The following is a 22,845-nucleotide window of genomic DNA, read 5'->3' as shown; positions in this document are numbered from 1 at the left end:
AGACACAATGGATACACAAGATCAAATTTAAACATGTTTGCATATAGTATTGTTAATGAACCAAGTTATTTATGAATGTCTTGAACGTTTGTTTAACAAACAAACCAAACTCAAGCCCAAGGTTAGGCTTGACTATTAAATGAGTCAAACTCAGGCATTATAATGTATTAGTAGATATAAGACTTGTTTTAACTATATATATATATATATATTTAGACTTGAGATTATGTTATGTAAATTTATAAATAGGTCCATGTGATATTAAATTACCATCGGTAGTTTATTGAGAATATTACTAGTTGATTTGTGATAGGATAAAGAATTTTAGTCATGATTTTACTATATATTGAAAAATAATAAGTTAATCAAGTAATTCATGAATATGCTTGAACTTATTCAACAGTAAAATTAACCAACTTAAATATATAATCTTATTTGATAATAAGTTAAAGTTTGGATTGCGTTTGAAATAAAACTAAATGAGCAAGTCTAAACTTTTAATACTTGACTTGGTTTGACTCATTTACAACCTTAGTAATAAAAAATATATATATATAACTAGAAGAGAGAGACAATAAAATATAGTATTTCAGTTTTAGCCTTTTGGCTAACGTATGTTGTATATATACTGTGGCAGGCCAGTAGAATCAGCACAATTGGGCCCAGTTTAAGGAGTGTGAAGGCCCAATTATCAACTTATTTGACCTATGTAGGCCTAAGTGGACTAAGAAGGGGCTTTTATTGAAGAGTCATTTGGTTTGAGGAAGTTCGCTCGGATAGGGATAACACAAAGAAAGCAAGACAAAAACTACATAAGGCCAAGGCATATGATTTGAGGAGGACAATAATGGTCAGTCTAGATAAGGATGAAATGAAGCTTCCCATAAAAGCATCCATCACCTCTGCATAGAATGCACTACACTAATCATGCCAGCCGCATTAATGGCTAAATGATACTTGAACAATGCCAACACAGCCTATAACCTACTCAACATAGCCTCAAAAGGAAGGATGGAACAAGTACCCTAGAGGGAGATTAGCAACCTTCCATGTGAAGGGCTAGGATCGAAACATGAGCACTATAAAAGAGAAGAGATCCCTAATGAATAGGGATCGGATGCTAATGATCAGAGAGAAAAACACTCATCCTTGTAATCTATCAAGTGTAAAAGGCTCATCGGCCATTCCAAGGAATATAAATTTAACATTTTATTCTTAATAAGCTTGTTTAAATCCAATCTTTTTGTCTTTTCTTTATCTTTAAGCATAACTTACCATTTAGGAGTCCAAGTGTTAGTTCTTAAACCTATTTCTACAAATTAATTGTATTGGGCCTTGATCTAGGCCTATTCATCTTTTGGGCCTCAAATTTTTCCCCCACACATACAATCATATTGTTCATGATTACTAAAAATTTTAGCAACACACTTGTTGGTAAAGCTTAATTTTAAACGTGTGTTACTAAAATAGCAATTTGGGGATTTTACATCCCAATGTTAATGCTCTTATTGCTTTTTTTATGTACCAAAGCAATGAATGTAAGCCTTTTTTTAAATATTTTTTATTTATAAAAAAATATTGGAAAATGATGTAAGCCAAATTTAAAATGATGTTAAATTTATGGATTTTTTTTTTTTTTTAAGAAACAAACACACACATACAGGGAAGAGGAAAATGAGTTCTAATATAAAGGCACATCACAACTCCATTTAAAAGTTATGGTAACTTGTAAAGGAGGGTAAGATTAAATGGGACAAAAGAGAAAGAGAAAAGAAAAAAAAAAAAGGAGAAAGAGAAAAGAGAAAAAAGAAAAAAGAAAAAAAAGAGAAAGAGAAAGAGAAAGAGAAAGAGAGACGGAAATTTTAGTTTGGATTTTAGCTTTAAAAGTTTATTAGCTTAAAACAAACGGCGCCGTTGCACTTTCGTAATCCCCAAAAAATAGTACCAGTACAGTACGGAGCAGCCAACCGTTACATGAAACCCTAAACCCCGGCCACCAAAATTTCATTTCACCGATAAATCAATTCGTCATAGTTCTTCACCTCTCCGATCATTCTTTTCTTACATAATAACAATACGAATTTTACACCTTTTTAAACCACACACAATTTCTCTTCAATTTTTTTCCAACACTAACAAAAAAAAAATCTCACTGCTAAAAAATTTTCACTTCGTCTACTTCAAATGGGAAGACTCAGTTTGTTAGGGCTGGTAAGTCAATCCGTACACTCCAAAACACCTTTAATCAACCAGAAACAATCAATTCGGTAACTCTTTTTTTTTTACTGTTCGCAGTATCGGCGGCATTTACTGTCTTCTGGAACAGTAAAACCGGCCATCGATAACGACGATTTGCTTCGAAAATTTTCTTCATTTCGCTCACAAGGTAATGTGAGGTCTAAAAAATCACAGTGATTAACTTGTGATTAGTTCGAATTTTGATTTATGTGTTTGCTTTTGGTGCAATCAGCTTTGCATAGTTGCAGTTTTGTATTTGGGAAACCTGTTGATTACGCACTCACAAGAGTGCGGTTCGGAAATCGTTATATTCATGCCACAGGTTTTTTTTCGAATTTCGATTACTTTTGTGAATAATTGGATCCTTTAATTGATTGATAGGATTTGGTTTTTATTGAGTGCTTTTGTGTTTGTAGGATTTTGTTCTTCGAATCAACGTGACTACTATGAAATTCTTGGCATTTCGAAAAATGCCAGTCGAGATGAGATAAAGAAAGCATTCCATGCTGTGAGTACATTTTGGAATTTACATTTATCAATGTAGTTAACCATGTTCCAATCACCATATGTAACTCTATGATTATCGATGTGTAAGTTTTAGAAATAGTATGGTGCGGGTGTAGGGTGGGTGTGGATGATGTCACTTATGAAGTAGTGTGCGATTGAAAATACCTATGAAGTTAAGGAGAAAGTTTTATAAGACTAGCTATACTTTATGGTACTGAATGTTGGGTTGTTGAGAAGTAACGAATTCATAATACGAGCATGGATGACATGAGAATGTTAAATGGATAAGTGGAAATACACAGAAAGATAGGATTAGACATTAAGAAATTTGCTTAAAGATAGGTGAGGCTCCTGTTGATGAATTTTTGCGAGAGAGTTGGTTTTGTCATGGTTTAGAGGAGAGGGAAGGCATAGGAAGACAAAAATAACATTAATAGAAGTAGTTTAAAAAAATGCCAATTAAGTAAGTAACAAAAAGTATGATTTCATATACAATAGAATACCTTGACTAGTTTGTTGATCCATAGCTGACCCCAAAATTTTGCATTCTAATTAATATCAGTAAATGTAACACTACATGATTACTGTTGTGTAAGTTTTAGAAATAGTATGAGGGAAGCATGTGGTATACAAACCATTCTAAATTTGCCTACATTTACTTGGACATACTGTGTTGGAAATGAACTCAATAATATCTTGATCTGCCTTGTATTATGTAATATCAACTCTTCTTCTGGATTAATTATATCATTTTCAAAATAGTTTTTTTGATGAAATTTTTTTGTTTTTGTTTTTGTATTTCCTTTAGTTAGATTTATACAGTCTGTGAGGGGTTGAAAAAAGTATAGAATGGCAATTGCAACTAACAAAGTGTGAAATTTAGTGATTAAGATGCCTGCCTTCAAAGCCAATGTGGCTTCCCCTCAATGGATCATGATACTCTCCATTTGCTTTGAAATGGAGACGGCCCATTTTATGATCTAGATTTAATTTATATTAATCTAAAGGTGCACATGGTACCATGTTGTTTAAAATCTTATCCATTCAAGCCTCCTAGGCATGAGGATAAATTGCTTAGCTCGTCAGGGGTAAAAAACTCTTGGATTACCCGGTAACTAGTTCTGGCAGGTGAGGTCAGTTGTCCGTAGGAGTTTGATTAACAGTGAGAATTGTTGTATAGTATGCTTTGCAATGTGTAACTAATCTGAGTGAAGTTCTCCTATGTCAAAAAAAAAAAAAAAAAAAAAAAATTTCTTATTCATTCAAATAATGAATGATAATTGGTTTGAATGAGATGGTATCACTTACACCTTTAATTTAGCGCAAAACTAAATTCTCATTGTGAGTGAAATGGTCACTCAATTTTAAAAACAGTTTGAGATGATGAGGCTTGTTATCTTGGCTAATCTGTAAAAAGGAAGACGGGAAAAGTTGGATAGATGTATTCTTTTAAGAGTTTTAGATGTCTTAGATTTAACTTACAACATGACATAAGAGTGTTAATTTGTTTTATGGGTTTTATGTTTCTAAAAGAATAGTGGAATCCCTATGGGATGGGTCCTTTTTAATTTTCTATAGCACTACGAATGTGATAATTAAAAAACGTTTGACCCTTGGCAGATTGAATTTTCATTTTGTTTTTATACATTTTTGGGCATCATTTTGAAATTTGTTATTTTGGCTAATGCACCTGCTTACATATAATCATTGTAACAAAAACATTATCATTCTCTGTTTAAGTTGCTGAGTTTCATTTTATTACGCAGCTTGCAAAGAAGTACCATCCAGATGCGAATAAGAACAACGCATCTGCAAAGAGAAAATTTCAAGAGATAAGAGAAGCTTATGAGGTCCGTAGTTGTGTTTGGGTGGCAGGACATTAAACACTTATTTTTCAGTGTTCCCTTCCCAATTAATATTGAAATTCTCAAATGGTATTTTAAATTGCCTAAATTTGCATATAATTGGTGATCTTGTTCATCATTTTGTTGTGGTTAATTTCAGATTTTAAATGATTCTGAGAAGAGGGCACAGTATGATAGGGTAAGAACGTTTTTCTTTCTTCCTATGGTTATCTGTGATCTTTATATTATTATCATTTTTTTTGGCTGCCAACTTATGCTAGTTTTTGTGTTTAGTGTCTTTGTTGTGTATTCATTAATGTAATAATGTTTGTCATCCATCCAGTGGTTGCTGCTGAGTTTGTGTCTGTTGACATTTTCAAAATTTCTGCAATTTAAATCTTGTATCTCCTATTCAAGGTTTTCAAACTAACTGAATTCTTTTATGTGTCTTTATTTCCAATAAAGAAGCGCACCCAGGGTAAAGAAAATGTAGAATATGCGGCTGGTGATGCAGAGGGGTTTAGATATGCTTATCGTGCTCATTTCTCTGATTCATTCCATAAAATATTCTCTGAGGTAGTTTTCATAACCTTAAATGTAATACAGTCTATTGTCAATTTGTCATGGATAAATTTAAAAGTCATTTGATACCTTACAGATCTTTGAAGAAGAGGCCGATCCATTTGTATCTGATATCCAGGTGAACTCCTTTTGCCTTTAGTTTCCAATTATGAAATGAGGCTAATTTCCTGTATTACCTTGGTAAAACATGTGATCTTAATCTTTTTGAAATTTCCTAGGTTGAGCTGTCACTCTCCTTTTCTGAAGCTGTAAAAGGATGCACAAAGGATCTGTCTTTTGATGCATTTGTGCCCTGTGATTCTTGCTGTAAGCAAACTCATATTTTGTTGGAATTAATTATGTGTGTGATATCACTGCAGAAAGTGCCTTTATTCTAAATGTATAAGTAAGAATTTTTATGGGTTCCTTCTAACTCCACATGCTAATTTAGGGAATTTTTTTTAAAACTTGCTATGATGTTGTCTAAATTATCAGTGTTCTGCAGCTTAAGTGTTTGTTTGTGTTATAGCTTACCAAATCTGTCAGTTTCAGGTCCTGGAAACAATTCTTGAAGGCCTACTGTAAAATGGGATTAAAAGTCAATTACATGAATGTAAATAGAGGATAATAAGTATTCAAGTAGCCTAACTTAATTATAATTGAATTTGAGATGTAATAGGTTTGAGGACAACCTATTGACCATCTTCCATAGAATCTTATCCACTCACTGATTTCAGTTGAGTCTAGCTAAGAATATGCCACTTCCATCACTTGTACTTTCACTTGCTTTCACAGAACTTTTAGAATAAACTCTATTAGCAGATGTACCATCTGCGTTCATGTTGCCAGGTGTATTTTCCAGAAGCCTCAGCCATCCCATTTGGAGAAGGCATGGCAAAAGGACTAAAAGGACAAGATCTTGGAGGAATGGTGGTGAACATATTTGTCACTGTGTGGATACATTGCTACATATGGACATGGAAGCATATATTTTTTTGATAAGTAGATGTGGAAGCGTATGTGGGGAGCCTGGGGACTTGACGCTAAGAACCTGTGTGGAGGTATAGGAGAATATGCCTGAAATCCCAACCAGTCGAGATTAAATGTATCAGTGCTAGTAGTGGATGACTGCTCCTGCATAGTTGTAGGAGGTGGAGGAGTTTTCGACGCCTTCTCTTTTTGCCTGTTTATCCAGCTTGCTGCCACATATGTTTAGCATCACCACTTGCTCAAAATTTCCTTCAAACCATTTACTTTAAACCTGGACCTGTCAAAATGAAATTGTTATCACTTTGAAACTAGATGTGGGGAAGAGCTAGAATGAAGAAGGGGGGGCATAGGGGTCAATTTGAAAACAGGCGAGGCAAGATGGGGAGAAGCTCTTTGCCATTTCTTTTTTATAAATTTTTTTGATCTAATTTGATAGGATTGGAAGGGGATGAGGAGTTTGGGGATTAAAGACTGTAAGGAAAACAATCTACAAGGGTAGTTAATGATGTAAGCTCATGCCTTAAAACATTCTATACCATGATGGCTCGATAAACAGCGCCTACATCCTAGAAATTTCCAAGTAAGTCAGTACTTAAACAAGTTTATAGTAACGTAGCAACTAGTTGTGCTCATAAAATCAAGTTTAGTGTAGTGCATTTTAACTAGGCGCACCTCTGCAGAAAGGGTTTTCTTTTGTTGTTGTTGTTAACCACACCCCCCCCCCCCCCCCCCCCTTCTTTCCCCTTTTGAAACTGCTTTATGTTCTGATAAACTATCACTTGTCCCCAAACTTAAGTTGTTAGGAGTGATGAATCTAATCATTTAACTATCATTCTAACATTCCTCCTCATTTGTGGGCTCAAACTCCCCCTTAATAAGTGAGGTGCAACACATGAGATTTTAACTGTTCAAATGGGTGGTAGATTGGAGACAAGGTTTGAATTCAGGACTACAAGCTTTGATATCATGATAATTACTTGTCCCAAAAGCTAAAACTATTATGAAATGGTGAATTTAATCATTATTAGAACATTAGTAATATAAATAATACTTTGTGATAGCAAGTTGCCAAACAAAGCTCAATGGAGAAAATTCAATCAGACTGGAAGAATATAGCAAGATGTTTTCTTGTCACCTTTAAAGTTGATGGTAAAGCTGAGATAAAGCTTGGCCATATCAAATAATTGTGATTACAATTTTTTCCCTTTCTCTCTAGATAGCAGTAGAGGAAGCATATCAGGGGAAAACCATTTTTTTGGAATCCATTTAATTAACATCTAAAAGTTAGAAGGTTTAACAATTCCAAGAAATTCATGAAAGAAAGTGGATTCAAGGCTTTCATCCAATCATGTAGAGTCCTTAGATCTAATTTTATTTCATTATCAACGAAAACCTAATTACCACAAGTCTATTGTAAAAATTTTGAACCGATTATGAACAATTGGATATTCAATATATTGCTTTGTTTTGATGAACATGTTTAAAGTAAAGCATGCTTTGATCTTATTCATGCCCTTTATGTAATCCCCTTTTAAGTCTGTTGATTACTTGGTATAAATGATTGGGCTGCTCTTATCTTCGTGTTTATCTCATGATGTAGATGGGCGTGGTTATCCACCTGATGCCAAGACAAAAGTTTGTCCAACTTGCAGAGGCACAGGGAGTGTAAGTGCTTTGAAGATCTACATTGATGATGATTAGTGGATAAATCATTCTGAAAGGACTCACGTTGTGAGGAGGATTTCTTTTGCCTTTTATTTTGGAAGTGTGACAGGTTAATAGTTTGAATGTTCTTTTGCTTCTAATCCTATCTAAATCATCAACCAGGTAACAATTCCTCCGTTTACATCAAGGTGTGGCTCTTGTAAAGGGTCTGGCTGAATCATTAAGGTCTGATATGAATTTCAGTGAATAACTTTATTGAGCTTGATTCTTGATTTAATTATAAGATATGTTAATGATTTTTTAATTCATCTGGTGCAGGAACACTGTATGTCATGTAGAGGATCAGGGACGGTTGAAGGTGGGATCGCATGCTAGATATTTGCCACATTTTGTCTTCTGCACTACAAGTATTTTGGTACTTCAGTTACGTCTTTCTCATCCCACAGCAATATGGGAAATTGTCTGGGATTACTTGTCTGCACTTTGTTATAAGTGGGCCTGGTCCGATTCTGAGTGTAAAATAGTAGCAAGAGTGCCCTAAATTTATGGGTACATTGTAACTCTAAATCTTCTACACACAAAGTGTCAAGCATTCTTTACCAGTTTTAACCTATTTTATGTGTTTGTTGTTTTCAGGGAGCAGATACAAGATTGCTTGCTTTCAGACAGTGAAGATGAAATTTGACTTGACTTGCCCTTTCCTATGGTCCTTAATTTTTGAAGCATATAATTCATTTTTGGTGTTGGATCCTATTACAAATCGCTCAGTTAGACAGTTACACAAAGATAGCTTCAACATGCCGTAACAAGTGAACAAGAATCTAAAGTATTCACTCACATCAGTTCAATTGCCTGCCTTATGAATGACATCATAGCTTTCCTGCCGTCTAAGATGATATATAAATGGTTATCAAAGTTCTCAAGTACTGAGAAACTTAAGATTCAAATCTTTTGTACTTTGAAGTGGAAGATATTACTAGTTGGTTACAGTGTTTATCATTTTACCTATTAATCCATTTGAATCCCCCTCCATTGGTTGGAAACATATCTTCTTCTTATTCTTTTTTTTCCCTTTGCTTCATAAATTTTGTTTGCCTTGGTTCCTAAGAATTTTGTCTTTGTCCAACTTGTTTCTATCAGTTATCCATAGTAATAAAATGGAGGATAGGTGTCTGATTGATATGTCGGAATATATAATGCATGGAATTGCTTTTACAGCAAGCGAAATATTGTTGTTTACATAGAATAAAAAAAATGAGTGCCTATGGATTAAAAAGATTAGCGCTTATGAAGCTGTCAAACGAGATCAAATAATTATCGCATATGGAATTCAAAGGCTCAATCTCTCCATTTGTCCAGATTCCAGAGACTCCAGACCTTTCAGATTCCAACCATTGTGGGTGGCACACCCACAACTCCCAGAGATGATTGGTCTAAGGGTTCATACTTGCAAAGGGTAATTCAATAGTTCATTGTGGCAGCTCAAGTATTTCAAGTTAACCTTATTGGTTATCTGAAGAGGAAGGAGCAATATAATTGTGCAGTCCTGTTTCTGATCACAAATTCAAACCGACTTCTTCAATCATCGAGCCAAATCCAATTTGAGATATGCACAGGCACACAATGTACACCTGCTCTATAAATATTTCACTCAGATTCTTTGATGATTCTACTTTTATGTAATGGTTGCGTTGAAATGCTTCCAGGGGAACTGTGAGCTTTCCTTCTCGCTTCTTTCTTTCTTGTTGCTTCGGTCATGGTGTGCCTGTGAGCAACGGCCTAAGATTCATACATGTTCCTGTTGGCATGTTCGTTGGATGAAATTAAAGTTAATTTGAGATGTTTGAATATTGGTTTTCTGTTGGATTACTTTTGTGAAAATGAGATTTACTTGGCATTAAGAGTGGTGTATTAGATCTATAGGACTGATTGTTCTTTAAATGAGAATGTTGAGATTAGGATGGAATGATTAGATTTGAAATGATTGAGCTAGGTTGTTGACAGTATTTTAGATTTAGTCTAATGGAGGGATTTTTTTTTTTTTTTTTTTTAGAATTTAGAATTTGTGGTATTTTTGGGATGATATTATGTTTTTGAAACTCTTGTTAAAATCATGCATAAACAGATTTTGTCATTTGCTACTAGTAAAGTTTACTAAGGTGGTTGATAGTATAAAACTCCATATAAGGTTCAGGACCTTCCCTTACCTAGGTAATGTGGGATTTAGTCAAGATTTGCTTCTCTCTTACTTTAGCCCTATTAAGAGATTTTTTGTACTTTTGGGCCCTATACCTTATCATTGGCATGCTATTGTCTATTTTAAGTTCCCCTCAAGATTTTAAATTGCTTCATACTAATTAGAATATCAAGTTTTCATATAAGGAATAGAACCTCCTACATAGGCGATGTAGGAGTCTATGTGGTTTTGGTTCTCTCTCACCTCAACTCACTTAAGGAGAATTTGGGTTTCCCGGCATTGAAGGTTTTTAAGAAGGTAACCTAGTGATTTTGTGGCATTTTTATCATTTTAAAGGTAATGGGGATATCATAGAATTGAATTAGGGATGAGTCATAAAGTTTGATAGGCTAAGGCTTTAGTAAAACTGGGTTTTTGGTTGAGCCTCACAAATACAGTGGGCTGGAAAATGGTACTGAGTTTACTTTGCATCCATGTAAGGGCTATTGGACTAGACGAGATTTGCGTCTCAATTTTAGTTTGGACGCTTTAGTTGTCCATTGGTTTCTGAGTTGAACTGGGTGAAGACGCATTAGATTTATTTTAATCTAGTTGGACTGAAGCAAATGACCCCAATTCATATCTTCATTCATTGACCCAATAAAAATTGATATCAATGACAACTTAGTGCAAAGTTCGATTTTAATCAATGTATAGTTTTAGCAAGACTCACAAGATTCTTGTTTTTTGTCAACTAGTCATTAGATAAATTTAATGTAACTCACGGATAAAATGAGTTGATTATTGGAAATTGAACTAATTCTGGTACCAACGAATAAAATAAAATTATTGGATTCATCAAAACATACATATAAAACCAAGTTGCACCAGCTGCTTTACAAAAAATATATTTCACTCAGATTCTTTTGACAATTCTTCTTTTACGTAATGGTTGCATTGATATGCTTCCCGGAGCACTGTGAGCTTTCCTTCTCGCTTCTTTCTTCCTTGCTGCTTCAGTCATGGTGTGCCTGAGAGCAATGGCTTTTATATAATGCTAACGGGAGGTGCCTATGCCTGCAGCATAATCATATCATCGAACATCAGCTACTTACAATTGATTGTTCATTTTTAAGAATATTCTCTTGTCACCAATTCAAACCATATTCCAACAAAGATAATATAAATTATTAGCTTGCAATGCATCTTCACACAAAATTAACAAGTGAGTTTAAGGGTGTGCATGGGTTGGGTTGGAAGCATAAATTATTAGAATTCATATAACATGTGTAAATTATATTCAAAATTCCTAAGTTCATCCAAATTAATTCTCAAAATACCAAAAGCAATCCAACTAAAAAATTAAATAAGGGTAACAGAATAATTTTATATACATGATGGGCCAAGTTGGGTTAGATGGGTCGAAAAAACTATCAACCTAAACCCAACCTGATCCAAGACTCAAAATAAAATTCCAACCCAACCCACTAACCACGAAAACCAACTTAAAGTGTCAAGTTAGGTTGGTTTATTCGGATTTAGTGGGTTGGATACACTCCCCTACTACAAAAGGTACAAAGAAAAACGAAATAATAACAAGCCAGGACACTCTCTAATATGCCACAAGTAAAGTGCCTTTCTAGGCCAAACATGTAGATGCAGCCCTTACGTTTTTGGTGGGAGCAACATGTGAATGCTTCATATTGGCAACCAAGCCGAAGTGTAGATAAATTAGAAAAGTGGGTAACTCCAAACAATCGAGTAGCATTCATGAAAACTCATCTCAATTAATGTTTCTAGTATTACTGTATTAGGAGGGAGAATTAATCTGATTACCATCTCTACCCTTCAAAAAAACACTAAAGGCCTATCTTAAAGCTAAAGTGTTTTCTTTCATACCTCAAAATACGACTTCAGCCTTAGGGAGGTATTGGTAATCTTGTAGCGCCTCGCTCTTGACAGCCTCGTGTCTCTTCTTTTCCCTTAGCTTGGGAGAAGCTGCAGCTAGCATAATTAAAAGACAATTAATCAGGGCCATAATATATAGGATGCAGTGATATAAACTACAGCAATCCACTGACAAGGAAACGAATTTCTACAAAATAATAAACTGACAAGGCTTTATCACCAAAACAAAAAACAAAAACAAATAAATATTGTAATGCCCAAGACAAGTTCTCATATGAGGTTTGCAATTCCCATTTGTGAAGCATTATAATATCAAAATATAAATTTAATGTCAATTCCAAAGCCTAAGGTTGGTGTCAGCACTCCCGGCCCGGAACTTCCATCATGGCTGAACTTGACACACAAAACCCTGTGTACGTAGGCAAGAAACTTCTAGTTAGAAAAATTAAAATCACCTTAATTGTCTAATTTAACAGCTAGCGCAACCAGTAGACACATGGAATTTTTTGAAATCACATTGTCTAATTTAATAGCACGCACATACTCCACTGCCTTTTCTTGGGGGGAAGGCATGGGTTGAGAGAGAATCTGTTGGTTGTGACCTCAATATCTTTGGTTCGTTCTTGATCGAGTGAATTCATCTGTGGAGCGTGAAATTGTTTTGACCTTCATAGCGGCGAAATTGCCGAGATAATCCTTAAAAGACTAGTAATTATTTCTGCCAGAGCGAGTGAGCGAGGGAGGAAGAGTATGTGCAATAAAAATTCCTAGTGTAAATTTTTTTTTTTTTTAATATCTATTTTAGCATAATTTTTTACTTTAAAATTACATAACCATTTTTATAAAGAAATTCACATCAAATTATCTATTTTACACTATATTTTATTAAAGTATTATTTCTTTTTCAATTTTTTACTAACTCTCTCAAATTATATCTCTTCATATGAGTAAAGAATTAAAGTGTTAAAAGATAGATTTGTATAAGAACAGTATCTGTGCATATTTGCTTAGTTACTGTAACTACAGATGCATTTTGCATAATAATACATAAGTTGATGTGGATGATTTTTGTAATTTTTGTAATTTTTTTTTTTTTTTGGTTGAGAAATAGATAATTTTTGTAGCTAGTTGTGCAAAATGTGCCCTTATGCCATTTTATACAAACTAGTATGAATGCTCTTAATGACCACCTTAAAAAAGATTTCTAGAGCCACCACTGACATTTTACGGGTAATTACTGGGTACTCCTGGAATATTCAATAATTTTCCACATTTTACAACCAAAATTAATCCGTTTATACAAATTGAAATACTCATACAATTCTTCATTACACATATGTCGTACATTATACCACCAAAATTAATTCCTCCAATATCTAATTTGTTACTCCATCTAATTGATGCTTCTCACCTTACTCATCTATGAAGTAATGATTTCCACAATATTAGAGGGGAGGTAGCAATGAAGTAAGATAAAATTTGAGGAAATCAAAGGATTTGATAAAGAGATAGAGAAGAAGAGGCTAAAAAACCTAATTTTAGGGAAAAAAAATTATGAAAAGAATAGTGTTCAATGTACAAATAATAACTTCAATAGTGTCGAAGGAAACATACCTCTTTGAAAAGCAAAATGGTGATGAAGTGAGAAAAAAAATCGAGTAATGCTACAGTTACAAATTATTTTACAACATTTTTACAAAATGTTGATGTAGCCAACCTCTTATTTGTTTTTATCTAGGTCCACCATTAATATCACTTTTTCATTTACCAATAATCACTCATCACATCAATAGTTTGTACAATTTTTTATAAAATAGTTTGTATCTTTAACATTATTCAAAAAAAAAAAAAAAAATCTGTGAAGATCAAAGGAAATGTGGAAAGACAAAGACTTGATAAAAAGATAAAGAAGAAGAAATTTAAAAAAAGAAAAAGTGAGATTAGTAAAAAATTATGCAAAGAAATTACTCATTCTAATTAATGTAACTATTGAATTATAAGAAAAGGTGCTTATGGTTATGGAACTGTATAGATCAAAAAGACTTTTTCTTTTGATGGAAGATTAAAAGGTTAGTCTTATGGAACTATCAAATGAAATCAAAGAATTATACATTAATTGAAACGACGGTGCAAATGATACTAATAATAAACAAAAGTAAATAGATTTTTCATAAACTTGCGACTGACTGTATTAATTTCTAGGATTTTCTTGAAAGTTGAGAATGTGAGTTATTGCTTATCTTTAGAGTCTAGAGTAAGGGTGTTCACCAAACTGCACAAACCTCACCAAATCGCACAAACCGCACCAAAATTACTCGCAAAATGGCATAATTACATCGTACCGCAAATAAAAATGCACCACACTGCACTGCATGGTGCAGTGCAATTTGCAGTTTTATAATAAGAAAACCGCACCCTCTCTATATATTAATATATTTATTTTTCTAATATTAAATTTATTATTAATTAATAGTTTAATACTTCTCAAAAAAATTAATAGTTTAATAAACCTAGTTTTCAAATAATAATAATAATAACCCTTGTAAGTGTTAATTAGGAAAGCTAACCCAAAAAAAAAAAAAAAGCTCAATATTTTAATACTTGGTCCAAAACAAATGGGAAAATCAGTTTTTTGCTAGGCAGGAAAAGCCCAAAATCTGAAAAAATATATTAATTGCAAAACGCATCTTATACACTACACCGCACAAGTGACTGCAAAAATGAAATTCAGTGCGGTTATAGTTTTTGTTAACTCTAAACTGTACCACACCGCACATGTGACTACAAAAATGAGGTGTGATGCAGTTATGGTTTTGCCTAAACCGCACCGCAAAATGCAGTGTCAAAAATTATCCAAAATCGCACCGCACTACGAACACCCCTCTAGACAAATCCCCCGTGCAAGGGATGTCAAATTTTTTGATAAACAGAGTTACCATAACATTTTCAAAGGCTAAATATTCTATTTAAATCAAGTCCCATTTTTTCATTTTGCATTTTTTTTTTATAGATTTATTTAGTATCCGTTTGGATACAGATGAAAACCCAGTGTTTTGTGTTTCACTTTTGTTTTGTTTTTTTTTTTTTTTTTTTTTGAGAAGAGCGCCACAAGTGGGATTATACACTGTTCAATGGGCCTTTTGCACTGTTCACAAAACCCACAAACATCTTTTTTCAACTAAAATTTTATTTAAAATGGGTCTCACGGCATTATTCACAGATTTAAAAATTATTTTGTTACAGTGTTTTCAATTTTTAGTTTTTAGTTTTCAGCAAAATAAGCAGTATCCAAATACACCCTTAATAGAATAATACACAACAACCACTATATCGATGAATAAAAGAGAAAATATTTTTTTTACACTCATTTTACATTTCTTAATGTACATATCTTAAAGAGAAATGATATGTCTACAACATTTTTACAATATTTTTACAACAAATCTTAAGTGACAGGTTGTTACTGGTTGTTATTATTGAGGCAAAAAAGTAATCTTAATGTTAAATTCAAATTTGAATCAATAACAACTAACCACTTATGATTTGTTGTAAAAATGTTGTAGGCGTAACATCTCTCTATTTTAAAAGACAAAAAATGTAATATTTACATCTAAAACATAAAAACGGATGTGAGAGAATAAAAGCTCAAGAATAATATTTTCTTTTAATAAATGGACTATGAATAAATCTAGTCTCGTGCTTATTGATGTTTCTCATCTCAACTTGATGGACATGAGTCACAACTCACAAGACTACGAAATGTTTTAGGTCAAAGAAATGAGCGCCCTAAGAAAAAAAAGAGAAAAAAAAATGGTATATACCAATTTGAAATTACGTTGATTTGATTGCCATTAATAGAGGTCTATAATTAACTTCCAAAACGATAATAACTAATTAATTTCCTTCCATTCTTGCTAATATTTCAGTTTCTTTGTATATAAGGTAAATATTAATTTTCTTCAACTAATTTCAGGGAAAATCACCGTGTACCTATTGCAATATTATTTATGCAGATTCACCATATGCCTAGCCGGAACCGGATCTCTTAAAACTCTTCCCAAAACCAACATATATATAATTTCCATTTTACTATACAATTCAAAAAACAAATTAGGAAATTTTATTCCTATTAATTTTAACTAACTAAATTTTTTTCACGTAATTTATTTTTCCCATTTATATATAGGCTATAATCAAGGTCTTTTTTTTTTGTTGTTGAGAAAGTACTATAATTAGGGTCATCACCTAATGCTTAGACTTTACAATTATATATTTTCTTACCGCCATTGTGCCATATACTGACAATTCTTCGTCCCCAAGAACAAACTGATCATTTTCTCAACCAAAAAAAAAGAACAAACTGAACAACACTTCCAAAAAAAAAAAAAAAACCTCAATAGTAGTTAGTTGCGTCTGTGAAGTGTTTGCTGCAACATGTTGTGGCAAAGTGACCTTGATGCATCTTCCAGACAGTATTCAACCAAAATGAAGCTTAATCTTCCAATATTTATTTTCTTCATCTTGGTTACCTCCTCTAAGGTTTCAAGGGCTGTAGATTGCAAAAATGAAAATATAATGAGGTCCACCATTACTGTGGGCAAGTCTGGTCCTACAGGAGTATTTCAGACAATACAAGCCGCCATTGATTCGATTCCTTCCAACAACGATCAATGGATTCCATTTACTTCTTTTTTTTTTTTTTTTAATCAAAGAGAGATTACAATGTTTTTTTTATTATTAAATTGAAATTTGGTTTCATATATTAATGTGCAGTGAGAAGGTGACTATTCCTCCGGAAAAACCATGTATTTTTTTGGAAGGAAGTGGGCGCCATGTCACAATTATTACACACGATGACCATGATCAAACAGATACAAGTGCAACATTCACATCGTCCCCAGACAATGTTGTTGCTAGTGGCATTACCTTCCAGGTATCGATCAAGGCACAAACTTGATATATAATATATAAATGAAACAACATATATATAAACAGCAATTAATTAAGTTGATGTCTGTTTGTGTTGGCAGAACTCGTACAATCGGGCTCTAGCGCTGAACTCCTACTATAGCAGCATGGCAATAGGGGACCCAATAGCAAGGGCAGTGGCAGCCAGAATATATGGTGATAAATCAGCATTTTTTGAGTGTGGTTTTGTGGGATTTCAAGACACACTATGGGATGTACAAGGACGACATTTCTTCAAAAACACCTACATTGAAGGAGGCGTAGATTTTATTTGGGGCAGTGGCCAATCAATATATATGGTACATGATAATGACTAGTTTATTTTTTATTCAACTTCACACAAACACTCAAAATACTGCAATTCAATTAGTTTAGCAAATATAATTCTTTCGTTGCAAATGGCTTGGTCAAAGTTTCAGCATATGCTCATGGAAAATATTCATGCTAATATTAAGGAAAAAAAATCGTAACATCCAATTACACCTCTTAATTTTGGGTGAATGGATATTTTCATCCTTAACTTTAAGGCGTCTTTCTTTTTTCTTCTTTTTTTTGTTATTCTAGTCGTTAAATTTTTATGTTCTTGTAGGTTAGCTCAACTAATAAAAAAATTTATTTTTTTAATAAAAGATGTAGGATCCAACCTGTCTGCACTAGAATTCGAACATATCTATCTATTATTAAAATAAAATAAAAAAACTTTCATGTTCTTGTCAAATTTATTGATCATTTTGCCCATTGTAATCTATAAAATTTATCCAAACTTTAAGGATATAATTTGGAATTTTGACCCCAAAAAAAATCATTACAGGATATTAAGAAAAATTATTAGATATTCTCAGAGTACTATAAATGCGTACTTCCCTTCTCTCACATAAATGGTGGGTTCTACCTTGAATTTAATTAGTGGGACCGACTATTCATATGGGAAGATGAAATATATATTTATTGTATTCCGGGAGTACATAATAGTTTATAATTTTTAAAGTGGGATTCTAATTGAGATAGCTTGAATATGGTTTAATTCAATAGCATATTTTCTTGAATCTATCATTCAAAATTTTTTACCATTAGGGCAGAAAAAATTATCCATTTTAAAAAAAAAATTAAAAAATTTGATATGAGTTAATATTATGTTCACCATTATAATATAATATTTGTTATTTGTTGTGTATGCAGGATTGTATGATAAATGTTACAGTAGGGACAATGCTCCCTCAAGGCTGTATGGGTTACATAACGGCACAACGTCGTGAATCCGCAAATGAAGCAAATGGGTTTGTGTTTAGAAGGGGTAGTGTTTATGGGAGTGGCCAAGCTTTGCTAGGAAGAGCTTATGGTCCCTACTCTAGAGTCATATTTCATCAAACAACCTTCAACAATGTGGTAGCTCCTCCGGGTTGGGGTGCTTGGCATTACCCAGGACAAGAGTAAGATTATTTTACTATTCTAAATACCAATTTATCTTTGTATATTTATATATTATTATGAAATTATTAAGTATAAACAAAACGAAAAAGAAAAGAAAAGACACAAGTTCTTTACAATATATATACTCTATGGTTGATATACATACAATAAAATAGTTTCCCTAGATAAAAATGAATTGATAATTTGATATGCCTTGATTTGAAACCTAGATAAAATCGAGGTTAATTATTTGCATAATAAAAATGGAAAGTTTGCTAAATAAGAGACACGCTATATATGGTAAGTGATAGATATTTATCTCAATATTATATATTGTGAGCAAAAGTAGGGTTTGGAGATTAGCCCATTTAGCAATTACTTTGTTTGTATCAATATTATTTAGTCTTTTTTGTTTGTGTGTGCAAAAATAATAGGGACAAGTTTACGTTTGCTGAGGTTGATTGTCGAGGACCAGGATCTGACACTTCGAGACGAGTAAATTGGATGAAGAAGTTTAGTCCCTCTGATCTAAATCCTTATACAGTATCAAAGTTCATCAATCAAGACGGGTGGCTTAACAAACTACCATCAAGATAATTATTACCGATCCGTTTTCTTTTTTTTTCTTTTTTCTTTTTTGTAATTTGCTTATTCTTCTTGCCACAAATAAGAAACAATCTTTGCTTTGAGTCATGATCTAATTTTATTGGTTATACTCTTTTGCACTAAGATTTGAACAATATTGACTGAAATTTTCCATTATAATATTATTACACTGATTGTAGGGGTCATTTGGCTAAATATTGTCACAATAACAATAAAGGAGTAACTTTTTGTTGAGGTTTTTTTTTTTTTTTTTTTTTTATTAAAAAAATGGAATTGAGAAGAAAGAAGCATTGTGATATTTTGGGTGCTGAAATTGGCTCATTTTTGCAAGTTGCAACATGAATTGGAAATTGCATGTGATGTGGTCTGCATTTTCGGTACTTTGGGAGGCCAAAATATACTACCAATTTCGGTCTGATATATTAAGTCTGACCTCTGAAGTGACCATTTTCGGTCATTGCATGGCCAAATAAGTCTGTTGGGACGTAACCGTGATCATATCATACCCATTGAAATATTTTGTAACGTCTAGAAATCTGGTGCACTTAATTTATAACCCTTTGAAACGTATCATTTTAAATGTATGTCGGGTTGTTTCGGCCTATATTTTATGCTACAATCAATACAAGATCATGTGTTTGGGGTGAATTTTTAAAATATGAGAGAATAATTTCTTTTGAATTAAAGTGATATATATTTTTTATAATAATAATATAATGATGGTGAGTTGGATTATAAAGTTATTTTGAATTTTTAAATATATAATATAGACAACTCTGAGGTCTGAAGTGGTACATTAATTAACTCTCTCTCAAAAAAAAAAAAAAAAAAAAAGTGGTACATTAACACAAAAATATTATATTCGATTGCCTGAGCCACGTAGAAATGAACTCCATTATAGTACTTATGAATTTTAGGCTGTGTTTGATTCATGTAAATATTTTCCGAAAAATAAATATTTTTCAAAAATGTTATTTTCGGGAAAGGAAAATGTATTCAGGCTATTTGACTTTCTCGGAATTCGTTTTACGGAAATCAATTCCGGTGTTTGGTTCCTTCAAACATTTCTATGGTGTTTTACAGAAATCCACTGGCACCCACACACCATCACCCACACACCAGCACCACACAACACAAAAACCACCAAAACACCACCACCCACACCACCACAACAACAACAACAACAAAAATCAGAGATTAAAGAGAGAAAGATTGAGAGATAGATCAGGAAAGAGAGAGATCCAATTTGGCCTAGAGGATGGTGGCGGCCAGATCGGTAACTGCGGTTCGAGCTTGGGGCTTTGGGCGACGAAATCGGTGGTTCGATCTAGAGGCGGTAGCGACGACGGGAGTGGGTGGTGGCTCGTTCTAGAGGAGGTGAAGATCTCGCGGCTCGATCTCACCGATGTGAGCTCAACGGCGCGTCTGGGCTTGGGGCGATGGTTTGAGCTCGATGGCGCAAGCTTGATCTCACTCTCTCTCTCTCTCTCTCTCTCTCTCTCTCTCTCTCTCTCTCTCTATTTTCTGAAAAATGAGATTTGAAGGTAAAAGAAAAACGAAAATGATTTTACACCAATTCTGGGTTATTTTTCGGTCAAATGTAAAATAATTTCAATTTGACCAAATTTTCTGTGCCTACCAAACGCACAACATGTTGTAAAACAATTTCCTGAAATGCTTTTCAGCCAAAACAAACACAGCCTTAGCATCCATATATTCCAGGAAAATTACGTTACAATTTGCACTCTAATTGTTTAAAATTCACATTTTGCATCCTAAACTATGATTTGTGAAGATTATGCTTTGAATGATTTGTGGTGGGACAAGATTGACTATATTATGAGATTCACAAGACCTATTTATGAGATGTTTTGAGTGGCTGACACGGGGTCACCCATTCTTCATAGGTTGTATGAAATGTGGGATTTAATGATAGAAAATGTGAAAGAAAGAAATATACCGGCATGAAGGCAAGGAAGAATATGAGGAGTCTCCATTTTATGAGGTGGTACACAGTATATTCATTGATCGGTGGACTAAAAATTGCACACCACTTCATTGCCTAGCTCACTCCTTAAATCCTAAGTAAATTTTCTATCTTTTTAATCTTTTTTTTTTCTTTTAGGCATTTTGAAACAAATAAACTCATTATTTGTACTTATTTATTTGTTTTTACTAGGTATTATACCAATCAATGGATTGATAAAGTCAAAGGCTGTGTTGTTCCACATAAGGATGTAGAAATTTCTAAGGAGAGAAACAAGTGTCTCAAAAAAAAAAAAAAAATTCCTGATATTGATGATAGAAAGAAGGTGAATGTGGAGTTTGGTTTGCTTTCAGGAATTATGAGCTATGATGATGATAGCATGGAAGAAAGGTGGACCTTCGATCCATCGCTTTGGTGATTAGTCAATGGGTTAACGATGCTTCAAACCATAGCTCTAAAGCTTCTTGGGCAGCCTTATTCATCATCATGTGCTGAGAGGAATTGGAGTACATATGGTTTCATCCATTGTTTGAGGAGGAATAGAATTATTCCTAAACATACTGAAGATTTAGTATTTGTTCATTTTAATCTTTGACTTCTTTCAAGAAGGAGGGAAGAGTACACTAAAGGAAAATCTCAGAAGTGGGACATTGGTGGAGATACTTGGGATGAACCATTTGGAGGACCAAGATTGCTTGAGATTGCAAATCTCACACTAGACGAGCCAAAGATAGAGATAAGTCTTGTTGAGAATGGTGACTATGGTGATGACGATGATGTTGTTGTTTTGTGATCATCTTGAAAGTTTAAAGCTTGTTTTTCTTTTATGTTTTTAGTTTGATGTTGAATATAGTCTATTTAAACTTTTGGTTTGTAATTTAAACATTTTATGGGTGTTATTATACTACTTTGGGTGTTAGTTTACTTATTTGTTATTCTTACTTAATATAAATTCTAGACATAAACATATTTTATGTCTAAAAATATTTAAAAATATACCTAAATATAAATATTAATTAATTAATTACCGTACCCATGCTGTGTCATACCCTTGTTTTTCAAAAATTGCCGTACCCTTGTACCCGTACCTATGTCCGTGTCCGTGCAACATAGATTCTGACAACCCCGTATGGTCCATTTCTTCTTTTGTTTCAAACATCCATATTCTAGCAGAGTCATTTATGTCCTGATCTTTTCTTTGGGTCAAAAGATGCTGTAACTCTGCTTCAGTGGAAAATTATGCATTAAGAATTTCTTGTTTTTTCAATTCGGGCAATCTTCCCCCTATGTTAGCCTCTTTTTGTAAGGAAGATGCCCACTTTGTTTTTCTTTTCTTTTTTGCTTGATGAATTGCAGATTAAAAAAAAAAAAAAAAACCTCAGTATTAATAAATTTTGGTATCCTTGTAGTATATATCACTTTTGGTCCAAGAAGATAAAGTAGGAGATGAGTGACACAGTTAGGTTCACAATTTCCTAAGGGTTTGAAAATCAAATCAACTAAATTGTACTTGTAACTTAACTGATTGGTACCTTACAATATTTCAAATAAAAACGTTTACATTTAAATCCTCTTGCATTGATATAAACATCAAATTATAAATAAATAAATAAAGTTGTATTTTCTTCATTTTATATTTAATTTCATGATTTATTTGGATGTTACACGTGCGTTTTCAAAACATAGATTAAAAAAAAGTTATCTTAAAAAAATAACAATTATTAATTGGAACTATTACCCTTTTTTTTTAGAAAATAATATCAAATCATTGCATTTAAATTTTTTTATTTAATTAGAGTTTGCACTTGTCGTGGAGAAAACATACAATTATAGCTTTGTAACTGTCAATGTCGAGAAGACAATTCAGCAAGAAGAAAAGTATAATTTTGATTGTGAGAAATCAAAACTTTAGATCCCAAATTACAGATTATGTCAATTTTATGCTAATTATAACTCTAAGCCCAATTGTTAATATGATTAGACAA

The 22,845-nt window shown here is 33.0% G+C and overlaps 2 protein-coding genes across 2 annotated transcripts; both read left to right on the top strand.

Moving 5' to 3' along the window:
• The first annotated feature begins 1,894 nt into the window (after positions 1–1,894).
• On the top strand, positions 1,895–8,848 carry LOC111997059 (chaperone protein dnaJ 1, mitochondrial). Its single transcript, XM_065779203.1, is given in 13 exon segments — positions 1,895–2,211; positions 2,296–2,386; positions 2,471–2,560; positions 2,655–2,746; positions 4,512–4,595; positions 4,750–4,788; positions 5,055–5,165; positions 5,248–5,289; positions 5,390–5,477; positions 7,741–7,805; positions 7,968–8,030; positions 8,124–8,163; positions 8,442–8,848. Coding segments are annotated over 13 exon segments (1,002 nt in total). The 5' UTR covers positions 1,895–2,184; the 3' UTR covers positions 8,612–8,848.
• A 7,462-nt stretch (positions 8,849–16,310) lies between these two features.
• LOC112031981 (putative pectinesterase 52) lies at positions 16,311–18,992 on the top strand. Its single transcript, XM_065779227.1, has 5 exons — positions 16,311–16,613; positions 16,663–16,822; positions 16,920–17,156; positions 18,037–18,287; positions 18,702–18,992. Exons 1-5 carry the CDS (start codon positions 16,324–16,326, stop codon positions 18,862–18,864), a joined length of 1,101 nt encoding a protein of 366 aa, XP_065635299.1. The 5' UTR covers positions 16,311–16,323; the 3' UTR covers positions 18,865–18,992.
• Positions 18,993–22,845: the final 3,853 nt, after the last annotated feature.

Source organism: Quercus suber, unplaced genomic scaffold (assembly GCF_002906115.3).
Source record: "Quercus suber isolate HL8 unplaced genomic scaffold, Cork oak 2.0 scaffold_202, whole genome shotgun sequence".
NCBI classification, from domain to species: Eukaryota; Viridiplantae; Streptophyta; class Magnoliopsida; order Fagales; family Fagaceae; genus Quercus; species Quercus suber.
The sequence above is the reverse complement of the archived record's forward strand: the minus strand, read 5'-3'. Positions and strand labels throughout refer to the sequence as shown.